The sequence below is a fragment of the Bos grunniens genome, chromosome 10, assembly GCF_055505025.1.
Source record: "Bos grunniens cultivar Pamir isolate PY7600 chromosome 10, Bosgru_T2T1.0, whole genome shotgun sequence".
NCBI lineage: Eukaryota > Metazoa > Chordata > Mammalia > Artiodactyla > Bovidae > Bos > Bos grunniens.
The window spans coordinates 82,285,149-82,311,523 of record NC_141174.1 but is presented as its reverse complement, the minus strand read 5'-3'; the positions used below and the strand labels follow the sequence as shown (position 1 = coordinate 82,311,523).

Below are 26,375 nucleotides of genomic sequence, written 5' to 3'. Positions count from 1 at the left end.
AAAGAGTTGGACAAGATGGAGCAACTTTCACTTTCAGAATTGGATAAGGGCTTCCCAGGTGGTGCTAGTGGTAAAGCACTGGCCTGCCAGTGCAGGAGACGTAAGAGACGCAGGTTCAATCCCTGGGTCGGGAAGATCCCCTACAGGAGGGCAGGGCAACCCACTCCAGTATTCTTGCCTAGAGAATCCCCATGGACAGGAGCCTGGTAGGCCACAGTCCGTAGGGTGCATAGAGTCCGACATGACTGAATCAACTTAGCACACAGCCTTACAAATCTGTTAGTCTGCTCCAGGATCATCAAACTATGTACCATGGGCCAAATCAAACTTGTTTTTATGGCCCAAGACCTAAGAATAAATTTTACATTTTTCAAGTGGTTACACTTTAATAGGTTATATAAATAACTACAGTTGACCCTTGAACAACATGGGTTTGAATTGTACTTGTTCACTTACATGTGGATTTTTCTCAGTAAATTTGTAGTATAGTACTACAGGATCCACAGTTGGTTGAATCCCCAGATACAGAACTGTGGATAGTGAGGGCCAGCTGTAAAGTTATACTTAGATTTTTCACTGTGGAGATGGTCAGTACTATTTTTCATTTTGTGTCTTGGCCTATAGATACTTACTATCAAGCCCTTTAAGAAAAAATTCACCACCCTGGGCTCATTCTTTCATTTAATACATGAAGAAACTGAAGCCCAGAAAGAATTAGTGACTTTGCAAGCCAGCAGTGTTGCCAGAACTAGAATTGGAGCTCCTAAGTTCTGACCCAGCACTGTCTTGGTACAAAATGTACCTTTTTCTTTCTCTTTTGACTCTTAGCTAAGACATTCTAACCTAACTCCCATTGTAACCTCACACATTTATGAAAATTGTCCTTCATAACTCACCCCAAATCTTCCCTGAAGTCAGTTTTATTTCCAGACAGACTTGGTTCTGTGACCTCAGATCAGTCCAGACTTGGTTCTGTGACCTCAGATCAGTCTACTGTTAGAAGTTTTTTTGAGTGTTAGATGTTTGATCTTAGGGAATCATATCAACTATTGATTTTTTCTTATCATAATGCTTCTGTAGAAATTTGTTCTAGGTTTTTTTCCCCTTTTACATTGTTGTTGGTTAGCTGCTAAGTCGTTCGTATTCGACGCTTTTGTGATCTCGTGGACTGTAGTCCGTCAGGCTCCTCTGTCCATGGAATTTCCCAGACAAGAATACTGGAGTGGGTTGGCATTTCCTTCTTCAGAAGATCTTCCCAACCCAGGGATCAAACCCTCATTTCCTGCATTGATAGGTGAATTCTTTACCACTGAGCCACCAGGGAAGCCCCCATTTTACATAGGAACAAACAAAAAGATAAAGATGATATCATTACTATATAAAATTTACACATTAGAAGGCAAATTTCCATTCATTCATTCCACATACATGTGATGCTGCTTCGGTGTATGAACCTTCTGCTAGTGCTTCTGGAGTATGTGAACGTGGATGAAACACTCTCACTTCAATTTAAAGTAAAATAGTGCCCCTTTCACTGTCTTTCTCGGAAAGGTCTTGTTTAAACTTTGATGCGCAGTGAGCAAAACAAACTAATCTGTGCTCTGGCACTGAGCTTTTAGTTTAGTGAAGTGTCACATACCATACTTTGTCTTAGACAGCAGTCATTTGTGATTGGATTGAATGCCAGAAACCTCACATCATAGGAAATCAATTGATACTCTCCTAAATCTTATGATTGAGAGGTTTAGCTGAAGAGAAAATATCAATAGATATCTCAAGAGTTTCTGAGCAGTAACTTTTGTTACCATGATATTTTCCAATGGACCTGACTGTAGACAAGCAGCCTCTATAAGTATGATGTGGGTGGGTACTGTTTGTTTTAATTAACATAAGGTAGTTTAAAGAACCATAGAAAACTATTGAAAAACACTTGAGTCTCTGAAATGCAGATATTCACATACAATCAGACAAATTGGCATATGGTTGTGTAGAACTTAACAAATTTTAATCTGTTTGTTTAACCATTTATTTAAACAAATTTCAGGGAAAATTATCAATATTTTAAAGTAAGAATTTAATTCAATAGATTTTTAGGCAATTTCAAATAATTTCTCCCACAAAGTAGTTTTGGGCCCTTTTATTACTCTCTCAAGATAGACACAGATCTTTCCTCACATAATCAGTAATTCTTAAAAAAAAAAGAATAGCTATTTGTCTAAAACAAGTATTTTCTTTCACAGTATCCATTGAAAGCAAATACAGTCTTTGTTATAGTAAGCATAGTACACTGAGCATAATTATTGTAGACACACAGACCCCAAAAATAGAGCCTGGAAGCCACCTGTTTTAAAGAACCTGATAACTACTTTTATGTTTTCATCTCATAACACCAGACCACTAGCCATTTGCACCATTTGTGATAAGATTTGCTAAATATTTTAGATCAGTTTGAAAATAATTTTTTAAAAAGTAAGAAATAGATTGTAAAAATCAGAGTAGTTATTAGCTTATCTTATAGATTAGATTCATTTAAATTTTTAATGTTTTGTTCCCAGTTTTAAGTGATAATCTCTAATTTTCCTTTTATTAAGAGTTTAGTATCCAAAAGATACGTAACATTCTTTGATATTTTCTGTGAAAATCGGATCATACCTATAATCACCTTCTGTTTGTCTCCCTAAACATAACCCCTTAAAACTCAGTGATTCTAGTGTACAAAATTTGTGACTAGTTACCCTATTTGAGATGGCACTGAGAAGACTCTTGAAAGGAAGTTGTGATTATGACCAGCGATATCAGTGATGTTTAAGCAAGAACATCAGCGACTTCTCAGACATCTGTGACATTGGTCTTAACCAGTGTCCATATTCCATGCACCATTCCACCCCCAAAACTTTCCTTTTTTGAGAGTTAATTTGACTTAAATTTATTAAGATTTTGATGCAGTGTGGTGTCTATAGATATTGCAATGAAAATGAAACTGCACATTCTAGAAATTTCCATAATCAATGTTATTTCTTTCCAAATCCCTGTTTATCCAAAGGGAACGTGTTGAGAATACCAGTCGCCCAGGAGAAATGCAGGTGACCATTCAAAACCTAATGCCAGCAACAGTGTACATCTTTAGAGTTATGGCTCAAAATAAGCATGGCCCTGGAGAGAGTTCAGCTCCACTGCGGGTAGAAACACAGCCTGAGGGTAAGTCTCCCACCTGTCTGTCAGCCCCACCTGAAGCAAGGCCTGTATGAAGGGCTATCTTATGTATAGCCTGGCGTACCATAGGTGTGCAGGAGATAACAGTGCCTCACTTTTAGGGATCTTAGTGAATTAGTTACAGGAAATCAAGTTAACTGCATCACACAGCAGCACATAGTATACGACAGTATAATTCTGCTGGAAGACACCCAGATTTTACCGATTCTTTGGACCCAGTTCAGATGCCGTTCTAAAATCTTCCTCTGATCTTATCTAATATTGTTTTCTACAGTCCTGAGGTACATTATGTATTATTTAAGTTACGAGATGTATTATTGTACATCTTCCTTGAATTATGGTTATGAATATATTTCATTAATTTTATGGCAAAGACAGAGTATTTATTGTCCTTTTATTTCCCACCATGTCCAATGCAGTACCTCACACAGGAAGTAGGTATTTAATAGTAATTGTCAGTGGAATTGCCCTGGTCTTTATACATACCATACTCTTCAAAATCTCTTCAAGGCTTTACCTTGAACCTGTTGTCTTTTGTGCCAAATAATGTTACTTCCAGTTACATTTCTTAAGATTTTTCCAACTGAAATTAGTGTCAAGGGGGTTTACTTTATAAATGTCTTCTATGTCTTAAGGTTTGGTTTTTCAAACTATAGGTCAGAAATTATGAGAAGCAGTCAAATTTAGAATTAATGCTTTTCTCATGAGGCTTTCTTCTACACTTGTACCTTCTTTTAACACAAGCCATTGTTTTTCTTGGGCGCCTTCTCCAGTTTTCTTTTCCTATTAACTGCACTAGTGTTTCTGTGTTAACAAATTTGCAGCAACAAAAATTCTACTGCAGCTGAGGGGCATGGGCGATAAATTTGAGGAAGCTGCTGACTAGGGTACTAAACAGATTAAATGTATTTACCACTGAAACTATGGAAATAATTCAAGGACTCTGCCTGATGGGTGGAATAAGTAAAGTCAAGAAGCTGTGGAATTTCGCTTTCTAATGCTGCAGTAAGTCGTTCACCCATCAAACAGTTACTGAGGACTTCCTCTACCAGGCCCTGCACAAGCTATCGGAGATGCAGGGGACAGGACAGGAATCCTCCCCTTAAAGAATGAGCAGTCAAGATAGGAGGCCATTCATCATCTCTGTAATAGAGCATTAAAGGTCAGGAATCAAACCCAGGCAACAAGGAGAGGACCCAAAGAGAGCTGGGTGGGGGGTGGGGTGTTGACTTAAGAATGTGTTCTCGCTACAGGGAAAGGATGTTGAGTTTCACAATTACTGCGTTCGGATAAGAGCAGGGACAATCTGTTAGATTTCGGACTCAATTTTCCTTCATTAATTCTCACGTACAGGCATCATTCATGAGAGATAATGAAATACAGAACAAGGAACGGTTACTGTAAAGTTAGGTAAATCAAATCTGGTTCCTAGGAAAACATGAAACCCCAGGCTGGCCTTAAAGCATTTGGCTTAGAGCAAACATTCTTGGGGAAGGAAACCGCTTGACCCAATCCCAAAACTAGGATTAGCAGTATACACGCAGGGTGAGTCATGATGAAAATGAAAGAGACCACTGAATTCGATTCAGTGCAAGGGTTCCATCCTGGGGCCGTACATGAAAATATTTGTGTGTCTGTACATATTCACGTTTGCCTTTGGAAAGAACCTGTGGTTTTCTTGATCACTTCAGAACCTAAAGTCAGACTACTGAGAATTACAGAACTAAAAAGGGGCACTGTCAAGTTAGAGATGAAAGAAGAGATTTATTGAGTGCCTGTCATGTGCCAGGCACTGTGCTAGGCAGCAAGATGTAAAGATGAGTAAGACTTCTGTTCACACAATAGTCTGGTACCAGACAAGGACTGGTAAATGGGCAGTATTGTGATCATTTATTCAAGGGAGTTTGATTAAAAGAAAGTAGCTAAGAGTATAGATATGAGAGTGGGACCATGAAGAAAGCTGAGAGCCGAAGAATTGATGCTTTTGAATTATGGTGTTGGAGAAGACTCTTGAGAGTCCCTTGAACTGCAAGGAGATCAAACCAGTCAGAAGTAAAGGAAATCAGTCCTGAATATTCATTGGAAGAACTGATGCTGAAGCTGAAGCTCCAATACTTTGGCCACCTGATGCAAAGAACTGACTCATTAGAAAAGACCCTAATGCTGAGAAAGATTGAAGGCAGGAGGAGAAGGGGACGACAGAGGATGAGATGGTAGGATGGCAGCACCAACTCAATGGACATGAGTTTGAGTAAGCTCTGGAAGTTGGTGATGGACAGGGAAGCCTAGCGTGCTGCAGTCTGTGGCATCACAAAGAGTTTTACGTGACTGAACGACTGAACTGAAGAATATAGATGGAAGGAGCAACAGCTTCTGGGGAGACTGTTTTGGGGATGCAGAGTGACTATTAACATGTTTTGGCAAAAGAGGAGTCAGTGGAAAGAGATTTCATCTGGATGTGTTCAGGCGGGGGTGGGGAGAGCCAAAGTGTTAGAGTCAGCCCTTGGAAAATATTTTACATTTTTAGCTTTTCAAGCCAACTTAAATTTTTTCACATGTTTTAATGCCACTGTACAGACAAAAGAATTTATTAGTGCCTTTTTTAGGATCATATTTGCCTAAGTTTAACCAGTGAATATACTGAAAGTGATTTCAAGGGAATTTGTTCTGTTTTCCTTCCCTTTTAAAAAGTTAGAGGAAAGTTTTCCATAGCAGCAGAAGTGTGACAAATCCCACCTGTCAGGCTGTGCAAAATATGCTCTTAACATTAAGTGAATAACATGATTCATGACTAAATAAAGCAAACAACTGTCAGAATAACCATATTCAGGTTTCTCTACTTTGGTAGCTAAACTAATCTTAAGCTGTCATGCTGTTATTTAAGAAAGCCAGTTTGTTTTACATTTTGTTAGTTTCCGCGCCCCCCACCCCCCTTTCCTTAAGTCTAATGGATGTCTGTTACAAAAACGCTGGCACCAGAGAAATGATTTTCAGATGCAGAGTGTCCACCAGAGTGTAGACACAGGCAGCTGCCCAGGATTTGTATATAAATTGGGACTGGAACCTGACAGTCAGACGAAAAGAATATAGTAAAAAAGGATGTGAACTGGGCAGACGATCGGTCAGTCACTCACTCATGGGGTCTTCTAGTCACATCTTCCTTCAGAAGGTCTTGTCATAATTCCCTACCTGATCTTCCTGAGTCCACATTTTAGAACCAGGAAGGGCTTGGTTCGCAGCTCCACCACTCACCAATTTTTCCATCATTTGGGAATGGTTCTTAACTTCTCAGCCTCATCCATAAGTAGGGATGATAATAGTATCTGTCTCATTTGGGTTTGTGTGAAGATTACGTAAATATAATTTAAATGTAAAACATTTAAATGTAAAGCACTTAATGCTGGACTGATAGCAAACATTCAATAAATGGTAGCTCTTTTTAAAATGAGTGTTTATCTAGTCTTATTCCCTTGCTGTTTTTCTTCTGTGCATGTGTTCATATGCTCATTCTAAAGGCAAATCTGGTCATGTCTTGTTATATTCCCGCTCGTAATTTTTCAGTAATTATCTAACACCTACAAGAAATAATCCAGACTCAGAGCAGGGCCTTATCTGGCTCTTGTTATCCTTTATAGCATTCTGTATCCTATATCTATTCCCTGTTTCAGCCTGAACCATGTAACACTGTCTTCTCACCTGTCACCCCCATTGACCAGAGTACTATCTCCCTTGATGTCTCAGAAAACTGTTAATTCTTTCTGCTCCCTAAAAGTCTACTTCAGTCCTTCCCTTTCCTAACGACCCTGCCCAGAGCAAAATTATGTACTATCTTCTTTCCATTTTCATTACAGTTGTTGCCTAATCTGCCAGCACTTTTATGATCTTCTTTGTAATTGTATGTCTGACTTCACTCTAAACTGGAGTTCTCTGTGGGCAGGGCCTCTGTCCACCATTCATTGTATCCCCATAGCCTGTCAAGAGAGGGCTCCTTTCTGTGATGTCTGCCTATATGTGCTGCAGTCCTGCTGCAAAATAGGATTTTATAAACCACAAGAATTCTTCAGTGTTCACTTTTTTCTTTGAATAAATTGGAGATATTTCACAGATAATTTTTGGTTTTGCGGTCATAAAGAGGGAAATCGTTTAATTATATATTATCCTGAAACCTCTTGAATCAAATCACTTGTTTTCTTAGTTTAACTGTTTTTATCGTTTTGAAAACATAGCCAGGGTGCCGTTATTGCTGAGAGTGGTCTTGAGGGGTACCATAAATTTTATTTATATCTTGCCATCTTGAAATCTTCCTTCTAGTTCAGCTTCCTGGCCCAGCACCTAACATCCGAGCCTGTGCAACTTCACCGACTTCTATCACTGTCACCTGGGAAACACCGTTGTCTGGAAATGGGGAAATTCAGAATTACAAACTGTACTACATGGAAAAGGGGACTGATAAAGAACAGGTATAATATGAAGCCCTTTTTTAATGCATTGATTGGAGTAGTAGATTTGAAATATATTTCAAAAACTCAATACCTGCTTGTCTAGAAATCTGAGGAAAAAATATGCATAAGAAATGATGAGTTGATAAATTCTGTTTCTTAGTACCAAGGTTCATTCTGCAGTTTTTGCCATTAACGGTCACTAAACATTATTAAGAAGTATTTCTCAGCAAATTGCCAGTGTTTATGATAAATTTGCTTTGACTATTGAAATAACGTTCTATAAGAGGGACAAAAATCTGCATTATGTCAAATATAGAATTTGTATAGTTAATTATTTGCTTCATTTCTTTTGGCTTATATATATATATACACATACATATATATGTTTTATTTTACTCAAGGATGTTGATGTTTCGAGTCACTCCCACACCATTAACGGATTGAAAAAATACACGGAGTATAGTTTCCGAGTGGTGGCCTACAATAAACATGGTCCTGGAGTCTCCACACAAGATGTTGCTGTTCGAACTTTTTCAGATGGTGAGTTTGCTTCCTCTGGAACAGAATACCGAGCTTGAGGGCCCTGGTGGCATAGTAACAAGATCAGGGCTTCAATATCAAGAAGAAATGGTTCACATACCAGTTCTGGTAGTGTGACTTCAGTCAAGTCACTTTACATGTCTGAGCATGGTTCCTTACATGTGAAATTTAGATAATACCAGCTTCATTGGGTGGCTATAAAAATCCATTGAGAGGTCATAGGACATGTAGTACCTGGTACTTGAATAGCTCCTTGGTATTTTATTTTTAGTAGATTTTTTTGTATAAGTGAGTATTATTGCTTGTTCATAGAACAGATCATCCAAGGCTATTGGAGGGCTGCCCTTACTCTACATAGCAATTATATTTCCATGCCAAATAGGTCTTTTAACTCCTCAATATTTTGTGACAGTTTATATCTCACTGTTATTTGCTTAGACCCATGACCTAAAGCAGTGGTTTTCAAAGTACAGCTTACCAGTGAAACTGAGTAGGTCAAGACCCACATTTTTTTAAAAGATATTTTTAGAGTAGAACAGAAAATAACAGTTCATTGCACTTAATGTATATATTGTATCCTGAAACTCAGCTAAATCCAAATATTTCAAAAATGTCTTTTTCTTAAAAATGTGTGTACATGTTATAGCCTTTACACTGAATGTCTAAACAAGTTTTAAGAGCTGTAGTTTGACTCTTTTAAACAAGGGGTGAGACATCACATCACCATCAAAGGAGCAGACTGGCATCATGTAATGTGCTGCATCAAGAAAGACGTAGCTTCGTCTGTCTCACCTGTGCTGTGTCCCTGCCAAAAACGTTCTAAGTGTGATCGTGATGGAACAGCTAGACATACATCCAAATCGGCGGACATTCTGCAAAAAAATAGACTAGCTTGAATTCTTAGAAAATATTAGTCTCATGAAAGAAACGAAAAAGGGGAGTCATTATAGGATTAAAGAAAAGTAAAGACATATAGAATAAAATAAAATATGTATAATCTTTGATTCCTGAATCTGGGAATAAAACCAGTATAAAGACACTCTTGGTACAATTACTTAATAATTAGGTGGGTATAGTATCAGTCAGTATTAAAACTTAGATACGTTTGTAGGTATATTAGATAGTAGTTTTGTGCTGATTAGATTTTAATGTGATCATTGTATTATAATTTTGTTGGAGAATGTTTTCTTAGGAGATACATACTGTAGTATTTAGGGGTGAAGTATCATGACTGTAACTGTCTCTCAGCTCTCCAGAAACAATATGTAGATAGATAAATATGTATAAATATAATGAGAGAAATAAAGCAGATGCAGCAGAATATTAACAAGTGGTAAATGCAGGAAAAGAGTGTATGGTGTTCATTGTATTCTTCTTGCCACTCTTTGCACTTGACATTTTTCAGGATAAAAAGTTAATGCGGACTGTATTTTGGTTAGCCTGTGTTTAACATAGGCTTTTAAATCTACCCATGAGCCACTTCTAAGTGCATCAAGTGGGTTGGCATGCTGACTGCAGTGCCTGTTGCAGGAACTGAATATGTCTCAGCGTGGTTGGTTAAGGGCAGCACTTCAGAGGAAGAGAAATCTTGGTTCTTACACCAGTTGAAACAAATACCTTAAGCAAGTTAACTCCCCTGAGCTGCAGCTGTAGTTTGTCATCTGTAAAGTGAGATAATAATAGAAACTCCTTTGTAGGATTGTTGTGAGGATTAAACTACCTGCCATGTAGGAGCATGAAGCAGATCTTAGCCGTGATGGTGGTGGTGGTGATGAAAGAGAAGAAGACAGCAACAACAATTATGTTGGTGCCTCTGCAGCTGAGTCAGAGGTTCTTAAAAAGGAGATGACTGAAACCATCCACGGACTTTTTTCAGAACACAAATGGAGAAGTCCTTCTCCAGACCCTCTGAATCTCTGGGTTGAGAGATCTCTATCCTCTCTATCCTCCAGAAGACTACACCACAGTGGGCACTGAGTTATGTGTCTGGTCACCAGGTATCAGAATGGAAGGGAGAAATTTCCATGTATGGATTAGGAGAGAAAAGCTAAAGTCAGCATTTTGTGGTTGGAGAAGAAACTAATTAGGTTTGCTTAAAATTTTTTTCTTTCTATAGTTACTACAAAAGAAGACACTGGAGGGCATATGTACAATAAACTTTGAGATACCCTGTCTTATGTTCTAATATGTGAGAAACTAGTTATACAGCTGTTTTGTAACTAATAGTCCCAAACCTCTCACATCTGAATGAGTATTTCCTGCTATATAGTTGCCTTCAGAAGCCAAATGGTTACTTAACTGGACTTCCATTGTTTAACAACTCTTTGCTCTCCTCGAAACTGCCTTCAAAACCAGTTTAGGAACCCCACAAGAAAGCCAAGGTCGTTGATTTGTGTACATCACACTTTGGACTTGTAATGATACCCAGCTGATTCACTTCCCATATTCATTAGGCTCATTTCCAGAAATTGTACACCAAAATAAAGATAGCTATTCCCAAGAATATTCAGAAGAATACATTAAAGGTTCAGAATATAATTGGGCTCTAGAGAAGTTTAGAGTCATCATCATATCCTTGAAATAAGTATCTGACTTCCCAAAGGTATATCCTGACTTGGGTATGGATGTGTGTATATGTGAATGTGTCTCATTTTAAATGACTTATATATGGCCACACCTTATCCAAATACTGCTGTCAACATGAGGACACTGGCTCCTGGGTTAGCCTTTCAGGTTGCGTATCTGTGTTTGAGATGCTCATTTGTATAAGGTCTGGCCAAAAACAGTCACATGATGTAATTGAAATTAAAAATTTTTTTTTCATTTCCTTTCTGTTTTTTTTTGGTCTGTGCAGTTCCCAGTGCTGCTCCTCAGAATCTGTCTTTAGAAGTAAGAAATTCAAAGGTAAAACTTTATATTGCTGTTGTTCATTTTTACGGGTAGCCTGTTAGGCCTCAGGAGGGCTTATAAAGAGGGAGATTCTCTATCAAAACAATCATAATCAAGCAGAGAAAGAAAGTGACATAGATATTACACTTGCCAGTTTAAAGCTGGACTTAGACGCCAAGTTTGGTTTATTCTGTTTAATTTTACTGCCTTTCTCTAATGCCAAAATTACTTTAGCCTTTCTGCAAGTATACTGCTGTTACTATGTAAACCATGGTGTTATAGACCTTCAACATCCAGAACCTTGGTGATGTGGTTTATGATACTGGAGCCATTTAGTACTGTGAGGTGAACCCAGAGTGAGTCAAAGGCAGACATCTGTCCTATGGTTGCACTGCTGTAGCCAGCTCTCCTGGACAAGTTCACTGTGCCCTGAAGACCACGTGTGCCTCTCAGATGCCCAGAGCCCCTCCTGGGCTGCATAGACAACTCAGACAGGCAGTCCTTTCAAAAAGTAATCTGGGACTCCTTTTCTTTTAAGAAACAATCAGCTGATAATTAACAGTCCCCTCTTTGAAAAGTTTTAGACAGAAACTATCTAATTTCACTCTTCTTACAGTAGAGGTAGAAGAGAACCTAACACTGATTTACTTCCTCATCCACATGCCTCTGGCCTCATGGTTTCCTTCGGAAACTTTCCTGAGACTTTTGCCCGGTATCTTCATTCTAGCAAAATAGATCAGGTGCCAGAGTGCACTCCCCACAAATACAGTCTCCCCATTCCATCTTTGAGGGTTTTAAAATTTAAAACTATCTTTGAGTGATTATCAAATAGCTTAGTAATAAAACTCTGAACACTCTGTTGCCTTTGTATTCCTTCTCTTACACAGTGAATTCAGGGTAGTAATACGTAAAACAGGACCAAGATTTGATATATTGTGTTTCCCTCTAATCTTGTGTTTCCTAGAGTATTGTGATTCACTGGCAGCCACCTCCTCCAGCCGCACAAAATGGACAGATCACTGGCTACAAGGTTCGCTACCGAAAGGCTTCCCGAAAGAGTGATGTCACTGAGACCTTGGTGTCTGGGACACAGCTGTCACAGCTGATTGAAGGTAAGCTGCTTTGCATGTAGGCAAAAGCTCAAAGATAGTGTCTCTCTCAAACTTTGAATTAACGCTAGTCTAATGACTGCTCCGGGCTGTTGACTTACACAAATCAAAAATGGTTTAAAGGAATTTGTAATAGTTCAGTCAACTTCTGACCTGATAAAAATTGTAAAATATACTCTTACAGGTTTTGCCGGTTCTGTGGTGAAATTATTTTAATGTATTATCCACGTAAACAAAGCTACATAAGCAAAGAATCTTACTCAGTCTAGGTGGTAGCAGAGGCCTACAAAATGATTTCTTCTAACACTGACACCACTTGGGTATCCGTGACCTGAAACAGTTGTGAATGGCCACAGCCATGCAAGGAGAACGTTTGTCCTCAAGGGTATCTTTCCATTTTCTTATTTACTCACTTGAACCCCGCAGCTCTAAGCTGCAGGAGATAAATACGACTGCAGGAGTGTTGCTGAGAAATCTCACCAAAGGAGCATTACTGCAGAACTGGTCATGGATGTTTTTAAAAGTCAGTCTGATTATACTCCAGACCCAGGTGAATAACATTTCCCAAACATGAGGCTTTTATTTTGAATATTTAATAGTAGGTACTTATTATATACCAGTCGCGGTTCTTATTTCTAATAAATAAAAATAGATACAGTCCTTGCCCCTGAGGAGACTATTCATTTTCTCAATGAAACATTTGATGTATAAGCAAAATACCACTTTAATAAAAATAGCCTTTTGTTTATCAAGAAAATTCTTGCATTTTAAAATTATATTTAGATTCATTCATTCATTTAATAGACTTTATTGAACTTTTATATAATGATGAGCAAAAGGTGTATGTGCACTTAGTCTCTCAGTCGTGTCTGATTCTTTGTAGCCCTGTGGACTGTAGCCTGTCAGGCTCCTTTGCCCATGGAGTTTTCCAGGGAAGAGTACTGGAGTAGGGTGCCATTTCCTACTCCAAGGGATCTTCCCAACCCAGATATCGAACCTGAGAAAGGAAGGTTGTTATTCTCTTGAGCATTAACTTGAAGCTGATAAGGGGAATAGTATGGGTTCCCAAGATCTTGTATTGAACAACAAATTACAGGATTTTAAGGTTTAGCCAGTAATTGTTGTTTCTTTTGTACTACTTACAGCATTTAACACATTCCACTGTATCTTTATAATATGGATCGAGTGCCTTGGTTTTAACCTGCGAGCTTTGTAGGTCATCTTGAGGGACAGGAGTTTAGCCTCTGTACTTACTCTCACTTTACCTACTCGTGTGTACTCCCTCCCACTTGCCCTCACTCTTACATTCCAATTCCTCAGAGGAGAGGGAATGATAACCTGATTGGTTGAATTCTTCTAGAGCCTGTTTGTTAATAGTCCAGACTGTTATCTGTTAACAGTTACAGATGCCTGTGTGGCCCACTCTGGCACTTTCTGTTCAGTGTGTGCAGGAAGGAGAGAGGGGTAAACTGACTAGGGCCCAGCTATTCTGTTTCTCTTCCTGTCTTGCTGCTTGCTTGCTTGCTTGTGGACCAACACCAATCAGGATGGGCGTACAGAGAACAGGCCCACCTCTCCTCATACCATGTGACAGAATTAGCTGAGCCAGGGCTCGTCCTGCATCCTGGCCAACCTCTCTCTCAGTAGCTCTCCCTTAGGAATTTTTGTACTAGTTTCTGGCCAGTGATCCTGTTATTTGAATAATGGGAGGTGTAGGATAATTTTTCATAACCTTTATAAGACCTTTCACAATATCTGGTATCAAAATGTATGAATGTGAACTGTACACTCAAAAATGGCTTAGATGATAAATTTTATATTATATGTATTTTAACACAAAAAGAAAAAAGTTGACTGTTACTCCACTTTGTAGACTTTTACATGTATATCTTTGTTACCTTTGATACATTCTTATATCGTGTACTTCATTAGCTAATAGTAAATATGAAAGATTGCACTGTAAAAAGGCTTTATTCCTCTTTTACTTGTTGTAATATTTATGAGCAAGTAGGTTGTTGAGAAATAGATTTCTAGGCCATATTTGATGCTTAAAATGTTTCTTTTGTGGTTATGGGGTGACCCAGAGAACAGAGGTAAAATGGTAGGAGTTACACCTCTGCTTATTTTCTGGTCTTGGTTCTGAGACCAACTGACTTTGTTCCTTTGTTGTAACTCTCATTCCTTTGGGCTGTTTTTGGTCTTAGCCTCCTTAGTAACAAAATAAAGTGAAAAAGTGAAAGTATTAGTTGCTCAGTCGTGTGAGACTCTTTGTGACCCCATGGACTGTAGCCCGCCACCTCCTCTGTCCATGGAATTCTCTAGGCAAGAAGGGGATCTTCGCTACCCAGGGATTAAACCCAGGTCTCCTGGATTGCAGGCAGATTCTTTACCGTCTTATCCACCAAGAAGCCCATTTTGCCACTCTCTCCTCCAGGGGATCTTCCCGACCTGGGGATGGAACACGCATCTCTTATGTCTCTGCATTGGCTGGCGGGTTGTTTACCACTAGCACCTCCTGGAAAGCCCTCATTTCTAAGGTGCCTTCAAGCTCTTTTCAAAGGTCTAAAGTCTCCTGGGAGCTTGCTTTATTTTGTTTTGCTCTTGGATTCTTGGGCTTCCTATCTAGAGATAGGAGCTCCTCTGTGGTATATTTATGTATTGCTTGTTCTGTATTAACTTTAACTGAAATGTTACCAGGAAGAGGTGGTGGTGGTGTTGGTAGTTCAGTCACTAAGTCATGTCTGACTCTTGTGACCCCATGGACTGTAACCAACAGGTTCCTCTGTCCCTGGGATTTTCCAAGAAAGAATACTGGAGTGGATAGCCGTTCCCTTCTCCAGGGGGTCTTCCTGACCCAGGGATCGATCCTGGGTCTCCTGCATAGCAGGCAGGTTCTTTACCGACTAAGCCACTAGGGTAGTAGCTTTGTACTAAGATGGTAAGTGAGATACTGGCTTTAATGGGAGGTTTTAATCTTGTTTTTCCAAAACTCTTGTTTCATCTGTTTTTTTTAAATTGTTTGCATCGCAGGTCTTGATCGGGGAACTGAATATAATTTCCGAGTGGCTGCTCTAACAGTCAATGGTACAGGCCCAGCTACTGACTGGCTGTCAGCTGAAACTTTTGAAAGTGACTTAGATGGTAAGAGCAACAATCAGCAGGATTGGAACAGTCTGGGTACTAACTGAAGTCAAATGAGTCAAACTATAAAGGCATAGATTTTGGGGTGTATGTGGCTAAAATCTATGAATTTTTGTGGATTATACTGCTGTCGTTCCTGTAATATAGCAAGTCTCCTGAAATGTATTTTTTATAGTGGCCTTTTGAGAACTGTCCCTGTAAGTAGAACCAGAACAAGTAAAAATGTGCAGGTGCTTTAAGTCTGGCTTTTTTACCAAGGCCATTAAGTAGGCAGAGGATCTAAAATTTAAGGCTGCACCCTGTAGACTGGCCTTTGTTTTAGTTACGTTTCCCTTTTCCCTTAGTCCTAGAAACCTCGCCGTTTTTCTCACCAGTTTATTCAGTGACTCCATATGAGTGTGTGTATGTTGCCTTTATCAGAGACAAGTGCTCCGCTTAAAAGGCAAAAGACCTGGGTACTTAATGTAATTCTTTGTTTACTGATTTTTAAATAGAGGTAGGAATTTATGCCTTGAGATAATGTGTGTGAACGATACTGCAAATTGCCACCTTTTAAAGCCTCTTAGTCTCCCACCATTTAAATCAGTTTGTGGTTCTGAGTTTCGTATTTTCTGACTTACCGTATTAGTTTGGGGAGTAAATAACTGATATCATCACTGTCATGTGAAACGTGATCACCTGTTGACAGCAGGCTTCTATTTAGTGTGCTGTTCCTTTCTCATTCCACCTGATGGAGTATGGTAATCAGCTGTGGGACCAAGAGGAGTGGGCAGCAGTGGAAAGACAGTTTATTTTTCTCCATTGGGAAGGCTCTTGGACCTCTTTGTCTTTCCTTCCAAATTATAATAATCCTGCAGTGTCTTGTGTTTCAGGTTGAGTTAGGTTGCAGTTAAACTGTGTCCGTGCTTCACTATACATGCAGATTCTCTTTGAGAATTCTTGGCCATAATGGAAAAAAAAACTTAGCCCCAGATGATTTGGCAGAAGCCTAAACACCTTGCCCCAAGGACAATGAAATATTACAAAGGAAGGTGCATCTGAATCTCATCTTGCTCTCCTCTCCTTCGCAGAAACTCGTGTTCCAGAAGTGCCTAGTTCTCTTCACGTCCGCCCACTGGTCACTAGCATCGTAGTAAGCTGGACGCCTCCAGAGAATCAAAACATTGTGGTCAGAGGTTATGCCATTGGTTATGGCATTGGCAGCCCTCATGCCCAGACCATAAAGGTAGACTATAAACAACGCTATTACACCATCGAAAATCTGGGTATGTATGCTAAGTAAAGGAAGTAACTGCGGGTGTGATTTGTTTCTAACTTTTTTATTGTATATTTTATTTTTATAGAAAGCTTTCAAAAATAGTACAATTTTTATTCTTCACCCAGGTTCCCCAGAGGTTAACGTTTTATCACACGTGCTTTATCTGCTGTGTACCCAATGTGTGTGCTCAGTCGTGTCTGAATCTTTGCAACCCCATGGACTGTAGCCCACTGTAGCTCCTCTGTCCATGGGGTTTTCCAGGAAAGAACACTTCGAGTGGGTTGCCATTTCCTTCTCCAGGGGATCTTCCTGACCCTGGAATTGAACCCGTGTCTTCTGCCTTGCAGGCATACTCTTACCACTGAGCCACTGGGGAAACGCGTTTTGTCTGCTATTTGTACCTGATTTTGTTTTATCTCTCTAGGAACCATTTGAGAGTAATGATGCCCCTCCACCCACTAATGCTTTAATGTCCCTTTCCTTAAAATGAGGGCATTTTCTAATATAATCACAGTGCAGTTATCAAAATCAGCAAATTAACTGTGAGACACTATCTATAGACTTCATTTATATTTTGCTAGTTGTCTCATCAGTGTCCTTTGTAATGAAAGAAAAACACTGTTTTCTGGTGCAGGATCTCATGTATCTACTTAGTGTGTTTCATTAGTTTTCTTTCATATGGAACAGTTCCTTTATTTTCTCTTTTATGACTATGACATTTTTGAAAAGTACATTTATGCCTTATAGAATGACCCTTAGACCTATGTACTATTTCATCATTATATTCAGCTTACACATTTTTGGAAGGAATAGCATAGATGTGTGTATTCTTGTCAGTACACCATATCAGGAGGCAGATGAGAGCCTAATGCTAGTGACATTAACTTTAACCACTTGGTTAAAATGATATCTTCAACATTTCTCTTCTATAATGTTATTTTTTTTTTCCTTCATAACTCAAAAGTACCTTGTAGGGAAATATCTTGAGTCTTTGTAAATATCTGGTTTCTTGTCAAACTTTTACTCAGTAGTTTTATCATCTTCAGTATCATTATTATGGTGTTTCTCAAGTGGTGATTTTCTAATTCCATTATTTCTTCTGCATTTATTAGCATTCTTTGATAAAGAAGAGCTTTGCTTCTCTTCCATATTGAAGGAATGGCCAATGGGAATCTCTCTATAACTAGTTTCTCTGTCCTTTTGACATCTCCTGTCTTTATTTGAGCACTTTCTTCCTTTTTGATTCAGTAAGATGTTTCAGGCTTATCTGGTATTTTCCTAGCTTTTGCCCTTGAATCAGCCATTGCTCCTTGTTTCTTTTATAGCAAATGATATTTGGAAACCAGTATTTGAGCACTATTCATGCTCATTGTTACTAGCGTAGAAAGCCTGAGAAATCTATTAAAAAATACTACTAAAACTATAACTGAGTTTAAAAGGGCACAAGGTATAAAGTCAATATGCAGAAAGAGTTGTATTTCTACATACTAACAGTAAGCTATTTATGTGTGTGTGTGTGTATGTGTATGTATAGGAAATCTGTACACTGAAGAGTGGAAAATGATTGCTGAGAAAAATTAAGACTTAAGTAAATGGAGATACCATGTTTATGGATTAGAGGACAGTATATTATTATGACAGTCCTCTCTAATGCAATCTCAAGTAAAATCCCAGTAGACTTTTTTCCTGGACATTCATAAACTTATTCTAAAGTTTACATGAAAAAAGTGAAGGAGCAGACATTTTTTAAAAAAGAATAAAGTTTAGAAGACCCATACTATGTGATTTCAGGACATATTATAAAGCTGCAGTAACTGAGACATTGTGGTAATGTTGGTGTAAAGGTTAGGTGTTACAGATCAATGGAACAGAATAGAGTTCAGAAATAGATACATGCTCAATTGATTTTTGACAAAAACACTGACATAATTCAGTGGAAAAGAAGATAGTCTTCTCAGCAAAAGGTGCGTGAGTAATTGGATAATTCTGTGAGAAGGAAAAGGAGCCTTCATTGACTCTTACAGCATACACAGAAACAGACCTAAACAAATAACTAAAACTTCTGGTTGTTGTTGTTCAGTCGCTTGGTTGTGTCTGACTCTTTGCGACCCCATGGACTGCAGCACACCAGGCTTCCCTGTCCTTCACCATCTCCCAGAGCTTACTCAAACTCATGTCCATTGAGTCGGGATACCGTCCAACCATCTTGTCATCTGTCATCCCCTTCTCCTCCTGCCCTCAATCTTTCCCAGCATTAGGGTCTTTTCCAGTGAGTCGGTTCTTTGCATTAGGTGGCCAGAGTATTGGAGCTTCAGCTTCAGCATCAGTCCTTCCAATAAATATTCAGGGTTGATTTCCTTTAGGATTGGCTGGTTTGATCTTCTTGTTGTCCAAGAGACTCAAGAGTCTTCTTCAACACCACAGTTTGAAAGCATCAGTTCTTCAGTGCTCTGCCTTCTTTGTGGTCCAACTCTCACATGCACACATGACAACTGGAAAACCCATAGCTTTGACTATACAGACCTTTGTCAGCAAAGTTATATCTCTGTTTTTTAATATGCTGTCTAGTAGAATACAGAAAAAAAATCTATGTGACTTTGGGGTACACAGGGATCTCTTAGGATACAAAGAAGTACAAATTAAAAAAATGAAAAATGAATAAATTGGGCTTCATCAAAATTTAAAACTTCTACTTGGAAAGAGACCTGTGAGATGAAAAGGTAAACCACAGACCAAGAGAAAACACTCATCATTCAAGTATCTGACAAAGAATTTGAGTCTGGAATATGTTCTAAAAATTTCTTTAAAAACTCAGAAGATAATAGTCCAATAAAAAGGTAGGAAAAAGATTTGGATGGACAGTATACCAAAGAAGATGATATATGAGTGGACAGTAAGCACATGAAAAGATTCTCAACTTCATTAATTATCAGAGAAATGCAGATAAAGCCACAATAAAATATCACTACACAACCTCTAAAACTGCCAAAATTTAATAGACTGATAATACCAGATATCAGCAAGGATGCAGAACTGGAACTCATACTTGCTGGTAGACACATATGAAGGTACAACTGCTCTAGAAAACAGATTGGAGGTTTCTGAAAAAGTTGACTATACAATCCAACATTCCCACTCATAGTTACTTAACCAAGAGAAATAAAGACGCATATCTTCACAAAGATTTCTACACAGATGTTCATAATTGATTTATAATAATCTAAAGGGGGTAAACAAGTTAAGTGATGAATTGTACTATATCCATACAATGGAATGCTGCTGCTGCTGCTGCTAAGTCGCTTCAGTCCTGTCCGACTCTGTGCGACTCCATAGACAGCAGCCCACCAGGCTCCCCCGTCCCTGGGATTCTCCAGGCAAGAACACTGGAGTGGGTTGCCATTTCCTCCTCCAATGCATGAAAGTGAAAAGTGAAAGTGAAGTCGCTCAGTCGTGTCTGACTCTTAGCGACCCCATGGACTGCAGCCCACCAGGCTCCTCCGTCCGTGGGATTTTCCAGGCAAGAGTACTGGAGTGGGTTGCCATTGCCTTCTCTGACAACGGAATACTAGTCAGCAGTTAAAAGAAATGGGTTACAGGTACACTCAACGACATAACAAATCTCACAAACATTATGCAGAGCAAAAGAAGCAAAACACAAGAGAGTACATACTGTGTTACTACATTTTCATGAAATTGCAGCATGTGTGGCCCTTATAGTGACACAGCAAGATGAGTGGGTGACTAGAAAGCGAGGAGGTGGGATTGACTGCAGTTGACTGGCAATAGGAGGACTCTTCAGAGTGTTGGGAATATGTGGTCGTGATTTGTTTTTGTTGTTTAGTGCTAAGTAGTAGACTCTTAAACAGGTGTATGTATTTGTCAAAGCCAAAAAGGTACATATAAATGGGTATATTGTGTTATATATAAATTATTACCTCAAAGGTGAGTTACAAAGCCAACATTTTGAGAAACAGTAATATTTTATAATAGAAAATGAACTGATTTAGATAGGCATATTTTTCCAAATTAAATATCATTATTGAGATCTTCCTCTGAAAGGCTTGCCTTTTAATTTAGAATCTTCCCTGACCAACCTTTTTTATTCAAATTTATTTGTAAATATCTTTCCTAAGGACAGTTTTAAGTGTCTGATAAATTACTTAGGGCTTCCCTTGTGACTTAGACAGTAAAGAGTCCACTTGCAACGTGGGAGACCTGGGTTTGATCCCTGGGTTGGGATGATCCCCTGGAGAAGGAAGTGGCTAGCTACCCACTCCAGTATTCTTGCTGGGAGAATCCCCATGAACAGAGGAGTCTGGTGGGCTATAATCCATGGGGTCACAAAGAGTTGGACACAGCTGAGCGACTAAGCACAAGAACAAGCGATAAATTACTTAGGGTCATCTTTTCTGGTAGAAGATAAGCAGCAATTTAATGCTTTAGTCAAAAACAGAGTAGCCTTTTTCTTTTTCCTTTCAAGAAGAAACAGCACAGCTAACCTGGGAAGTGTTCCCCACATGAACAGTCTTATAAGGCAGTTGTAGGAGAGCAAAGGAATAGGCTAGGATAAAAATACTTCTGTGGTCACCCACTCCTCCTGTTTCCTTTACAAAACTACTGAAATGAAAATCCTCTTTCAGTCTAACAGGAGAAGGAAAGTAAAACACAGGAAACAGAAGCGTTGAAGTGAAGTGTGTTCAGAGGAGGAGGAGGTGGTAAGGCACAGTGGAGCAGGCAGGGAAGAAGCCTGACTTGTACTTGAAAGACTGAGGGAGAATAGTGATTGGAAACAAGAGCTGAGAAGGAGCCCTGCATGTGCTGAAGGCAGTAGACATACTTTAGTAGTAAAGAAGGTGCACACTGAGAAGCAGCAAAAAAAATTGGTGTGGCATAAAGTAAAATAAACTTGCAGTATTTATCAGATAGATTTAAGATACATATAATGTTGAACAAAAGAAAAGTCAGTGGAGTGGAGAAATACACATAAGAATGCATTTATTAATCAAACTAGAGCTCTCTCTGAGCTTCAAATCTATATAAACATCTGCTTGCTGGGTATCTGTACTGGAATATGATAAATCATGATAGAATATCTTATAGTCTATCATAATTTAATCAAAATTAAAGTTAGTATCTTCTGCAGACTTTCACTCAATCAGCAAATACCCCAGACACTGTGCTAGAAATAGAGCACAATAGAAATAGAGAATCAAGCAGATGTGATTCCAATGATTAGAGATAATATAATTTTTAAATAATTTAAATTTTTAGAATGCTGAGGAGGAGAATTGAGATGCTACAGGCTATGTATTTAAAGAGGTCATCCAGTCTGGGATGGCCCCTTTCAGATGCACGGGCAGTGTCTGAGTAAATAAGAGTGTTGTATGTCTGCAGCATAGGGGACAGATTACACAGGTTACAATCTGCTGCACAGGTTACAACCCAGTCGTAGGAGAGCACACACCGCTCGGTGGACTGAGAGGTGGCCAATAAAGAGTGAGCACAGGGAATGAGGCAGAGTGGTGGGAGGCATGTAGGTAGCATCAACAAGACTTGATCACTTATGTAAGGAAGGAGGGAGAGAGAGGTCTTAATGACTCCCATGTTTCTGGCTTGAACAACAGCATGCCTAGTCATGCCATTTATGAACTCTAGGGAAAACTGGAGCAGATCTGAAGGGGCGGAGGAAGGGGAGAGAAAGAGATTTGAGACATCCAAGAGATGGAGATGCCCAATAGACAGTTGAACAGGTCTGGTGCTCAGAAGAAAAGTCAGGACTAATTTGCATTGGATCACACATGTATGCTAATCCATCCAAGGAAATGAATGGAAGCACATGGGCAGAGAGTGAAGAGTAGGACTAGAAGGGGGCCTAGAATCAAGTCTGGAAAATGTGTATTGTGATTCTTCTGTCCCCAGTCTCAATGAATGGCATCACCTTCTACCATGTTGTCCATATCAGCACCTTTTCCTGCCAGTCAAGTACTAACTCTTATTTATTCCATTTGTTGTCAGTTCTTTCTCACACTGGAAGACCAGGTACCTTTATATACTGCTCAATGGTATCTAGAAAATGGGCCACCAAGCAGCTTTTGAAGAAATGAAGGCCACTTGAGGTGTGGCCACCTTGAAAAACTGCCCAGCTTTACCAGAAGTGAGTGGTGTGGGTCAACTCCCCACCCTACAACGCTTCAGTGGAACCCCAGTCTTCATTTTGAGACTAGACTCTCGAAGTACCTGTACTAAACCTTGCCTGGATCAGGAATGTGATAAAGCAGAGTCTTCCAGATTTGCCTTAGCCAATAGGAGAATGAATGCTATTCCAACTATATAATATCCCTCTTTTTCACCAAATCTAACTAGCAGCATTTTACATGATCATCATCTTAGCCAGTTGAAAGCCTGGGCCATGTCTTCTCCAACCAAGAAGTCTGCATGAAAGCTAGATGAGGTTGGCATCCCAGAGAGTTAAGGACCGTCAACGGTTAACTGGTTTAACAGTTTCTCTCCTACTTCTCTAGCTTGGCTGTTCCAATCGCTGCCTCCTTCTGAGAAGGAATGGGGTTTGTTTAAGTCCAAGCTGCACCTGTGGGATTCCAACACATGGAAATCCTACGTATTCTTTTTAATCCAGACTCTTCTCTATACAGTAACATCACTAAACCACTGATGACTTGAAGCCAAGAGAAGATTCAGGAACAGTCTCCCTTGCTCCTGGGACTACAGGAAGTTGATCCCAGCCAGTTTTTCTATAATCTGTATGCTCCCATTTCCATTCCTCCCCACCCCTCAGAATAATCCCACATAAAAAAATTTTAAAGTATGACCTGGTTTTTTTTTGAGACTTCCCTGGTGGCTCAGATGGTAAGAGCATCTGCCTACAATGCGGGATACCCAGGTTCAATCCCTGGGTCGGGAAGATCCTCTGGAGAAGGAAATGGCAACCCACTCCAGTATTCTTGCCTGGAAAATCCCATGGACAGAGGAGCCTGGTAGGCTACAGTCCATGGGGTCGCCAAGAGTCAGACACGACTGAGCGACTTCACTTGACTCGGCTTTTATTACAATTAAGATTACACACAGTCATCTGTGAATGTTTAAAATTCTGTAGTGAGAGTTTTTTACGTGTCTCCACTTGTTTCTTTCCTTCAGATCCCAGCTCTCACTATGTGATTACCCTGAAAGCATTTAACAACGTAGGTGAAGGTATCCCCTTGTACGAGAGTGCTGTGACCAGACCTCACACAGGTAAGGTATCCTGTCCATCCCTGGTTGTCCGCGTATTTTCCTGCAGCTTAAGTAGAATGTTAGCATGAGGCCTGCCCCGTGGGTGTCAGTGGAAGGAAAAGGATATGGCAGTTTAGGGTGAGGCCTCATAGGAGGGTAAATGGGCTTTCAACACAGAAAGTTCTGTTAAATCCTGCTTTGCTTTTTAGAAAATATTAATCCTGTCATGTAAACACATCTATGTAATTGTATAGCACATGTTTTTAATATGTTGGGATCTAGAAAGCGTAGTCATGAGAGAGTTAAAAGTGATTTTTCATCTTTTAGTCATGTGAGTTATAACTAAAAGGAGAAAAAAGTTAAAGGATCTCCATATCTCTGAGAAAATATATAGGTTATTAATGGAATAAATGTATTAGATTGATAAATCCAACATTTTCTTTATTAGTACTTGAATTAGTTGGGAAAGTATTTTTCTATGTGCTTTTTATAAGATTTATTTATATAGACAGCATAAAGCTATATGTACCATCCATTTGATAAACTGTAAATTTATTACAAAAGAGACCAAATATTTATTACTTTTCTTTGTAATTTATCTATTAAAATATCTTTAAAAGAATGATGTAAAATTTCTGTAGATATGTAAAACATGATGTAGATCTAGATCTGAATGAGAAAATTTACTGAAGTAAATATATTAGAATTGTAAATTTTTCTAAATGGTACTGGAAATCAAAGAATGTATCGCTTTCAGTAATATTCTTTTGTTTCTCAAAACAAAATTGTGACTCTGTATTGCCTGCTGTGTATTCTGGATGCTTTGCATACAGTACGGATTTGGCATTATTCATTTTAAAAAGATAATCTCTGTCGCCTGTTTTTATGCTTTTACTTACCAAGATCAATACCATTACTGCATATTTGATAGTTCTGTCTTCTGCTCCTGCGTGCTTACAATTTATAAGTTCTTTTAAAAATAGCTTTGGTATGTCAGAAAAGAAAAAACATAAGATGAAAGAGAATATTTAAATAAAGGGTTTGCTACTTTCTTAAATCAGTCTGTAATAGGGAAAAAACAAATTTGGAATTATTTTCTCTTATGTGATTTAAAAATATAGCGTGGCTAGAAGTACACAAGAAGAAACATTCCTAAGTCATGTTACCTAGCTGTCTTTTCTAAGAGTTGTTACAATAAGAAAAAATCTCGCAGTCTTAGTGACTTTTGCACCTGAAGGTGCATTTTCTTTAGCTAATTGGTATGTGTCCTGATCTTTGAACAAAGCCCTTGATTATTATGTGTGCTGTTCTGTTATTTTCAGTGTTCATTGGGTAGGAAATACACAGATGGAGATTATTGCTTTAGCTTGGCAATTATTCATAAATAAGGCCCCTGCTGTCTCAGATTTTAGGTTATAGGAAGGACTAGTCACCATAGCTAAATGGGATACCCATTTTAAGACCTTCACTTAAAATAAATCAGTGTGTGTGTACTTAAGTACCTGACCGAGAGCTGGGAAAGCGCGTTGGATGCTTCCCTATTACCGCACGTCATGGTGCCTTTGGGCTCGTTCCGGCCTTGTTTTGACGGTGCTGCTTAGAGAATATGTCTGTTGCATATGGTTCAGGACAGCACATGAGTATAGACTTTTCCTTCTATCAAAAAGTGCTCTGATTTCTTAAGTTCATAAAGCTGTGTCACTTAAATCCTTAATAGCTGGGGCATTTCCCAAAACTGATTGGGATTAATCAGTGGGTTGTTTTCTGAGTCTACTGGGAAAAGTATAAAATACTCCCGCATGTTATAAGCTTACCTTTCCTTCATGAAGAGTAATGCCCTTGGATTCCCTTTGCTTTACTTGAATGTAAGCCATGTTGTGGTACTGCTTTTAGACCCTGGGCATCAGCAGATCTGAATTGGACCCTGTGTGGGTTTCAGATACACCCAGTTCCAAGACCAGGCTGAGTTTCCACTGGCTGATATTCAAATTCAGATTTTAGAGGAGAGGCCCTTACATGTCCAGTGTGATAAGCAACATCCCCCAAAATTCAACCACATTCACTGAAATACCAAAATAGATCATGAGCTTTGTGTTACTTATTTAGGAAAAATACCCTTGATTTTAGAAGCAGTTTTCTTCTTTTAGTGATCCTTTTTGGATCTAAGGTAGAATTTTCAAGTTATTTAAAGAAAAAATTTTAAGACAAAGAAAAGTCAAGTTTGAATGATGTGTGCTGTGCTTAGTCACTCGGTCGTGTCCGACTCTTTTCGACCCCGTGGACTGTAGCCCACTAGGCTCCTCAGTGGGAATTCTCCAGGCAAGCATACTGGAGTGGGTGTCATGCCCTCCTCCAGGGGATCCTGCCAACCCAGGGATCGAACCCAGGTCTCCCACATTGCAGGCAGATTCTTTACCGTCTGAGCCACTGGGGAACACTGGATTACCAAATTTTATTTACCTATTCAATATACACGCAGTTTACAGTAGTAGAAAATAGTTAAGTACTATTTCTCTAGGTGCTTTCCTGCAAGTGTTTCCTGAAAGAACACAAGTG

At 39.1% G+C, this 26,375-nt stretch overlaps 1 protein-coding gene across 12 annotated transcripts in view; it reads left to right on the top strand.

The window, feature by feature from the left end:
* Window positions 1–26,375, top strand: part of NEO1 (neogenin 1) — a 238,134-nt gene that overhangs the window by 177,386 nt on the left and 34,373 nt on the right. For all 12 annotated transcript variants that reach the window (XM_086322619.1, XM_086322618.1, XM_086322616.1 and 9 more), the window contains exons 9-16: window positions 3,044–3,198; window positions 7,525–7,673; window positions 8,057–8,195; window positions 11,050–11,099; window positions 12,049–12,196; window positions 15,224–15,334; window positions 16,405–16,599; window positions 23,745–23,840. In XM_086322619.1, coding sequence (XP_086178745.1) covers window positions 3,044–3,198; window positions 7,525–7,673; window positions 8,057–8,195; window positions 11,050–11,099; window positions 12,049–12,196; window positions 15,224–15,334; window positions 16,405–16,599; window positions 23,745–23,840 — 1,043 coding nt within the window. The remainder of the gene's footprint in view (window positions 1–3,043; window positions 3,199–7,524; window positions 7,674–8,056; window positions 8,196–11,049; window positions 11,100–12,048; window positions 12,197–15,223; window positions 15,335–16,404; window positions 16,600–23,744; window positions 23,841–26,375) is intronic.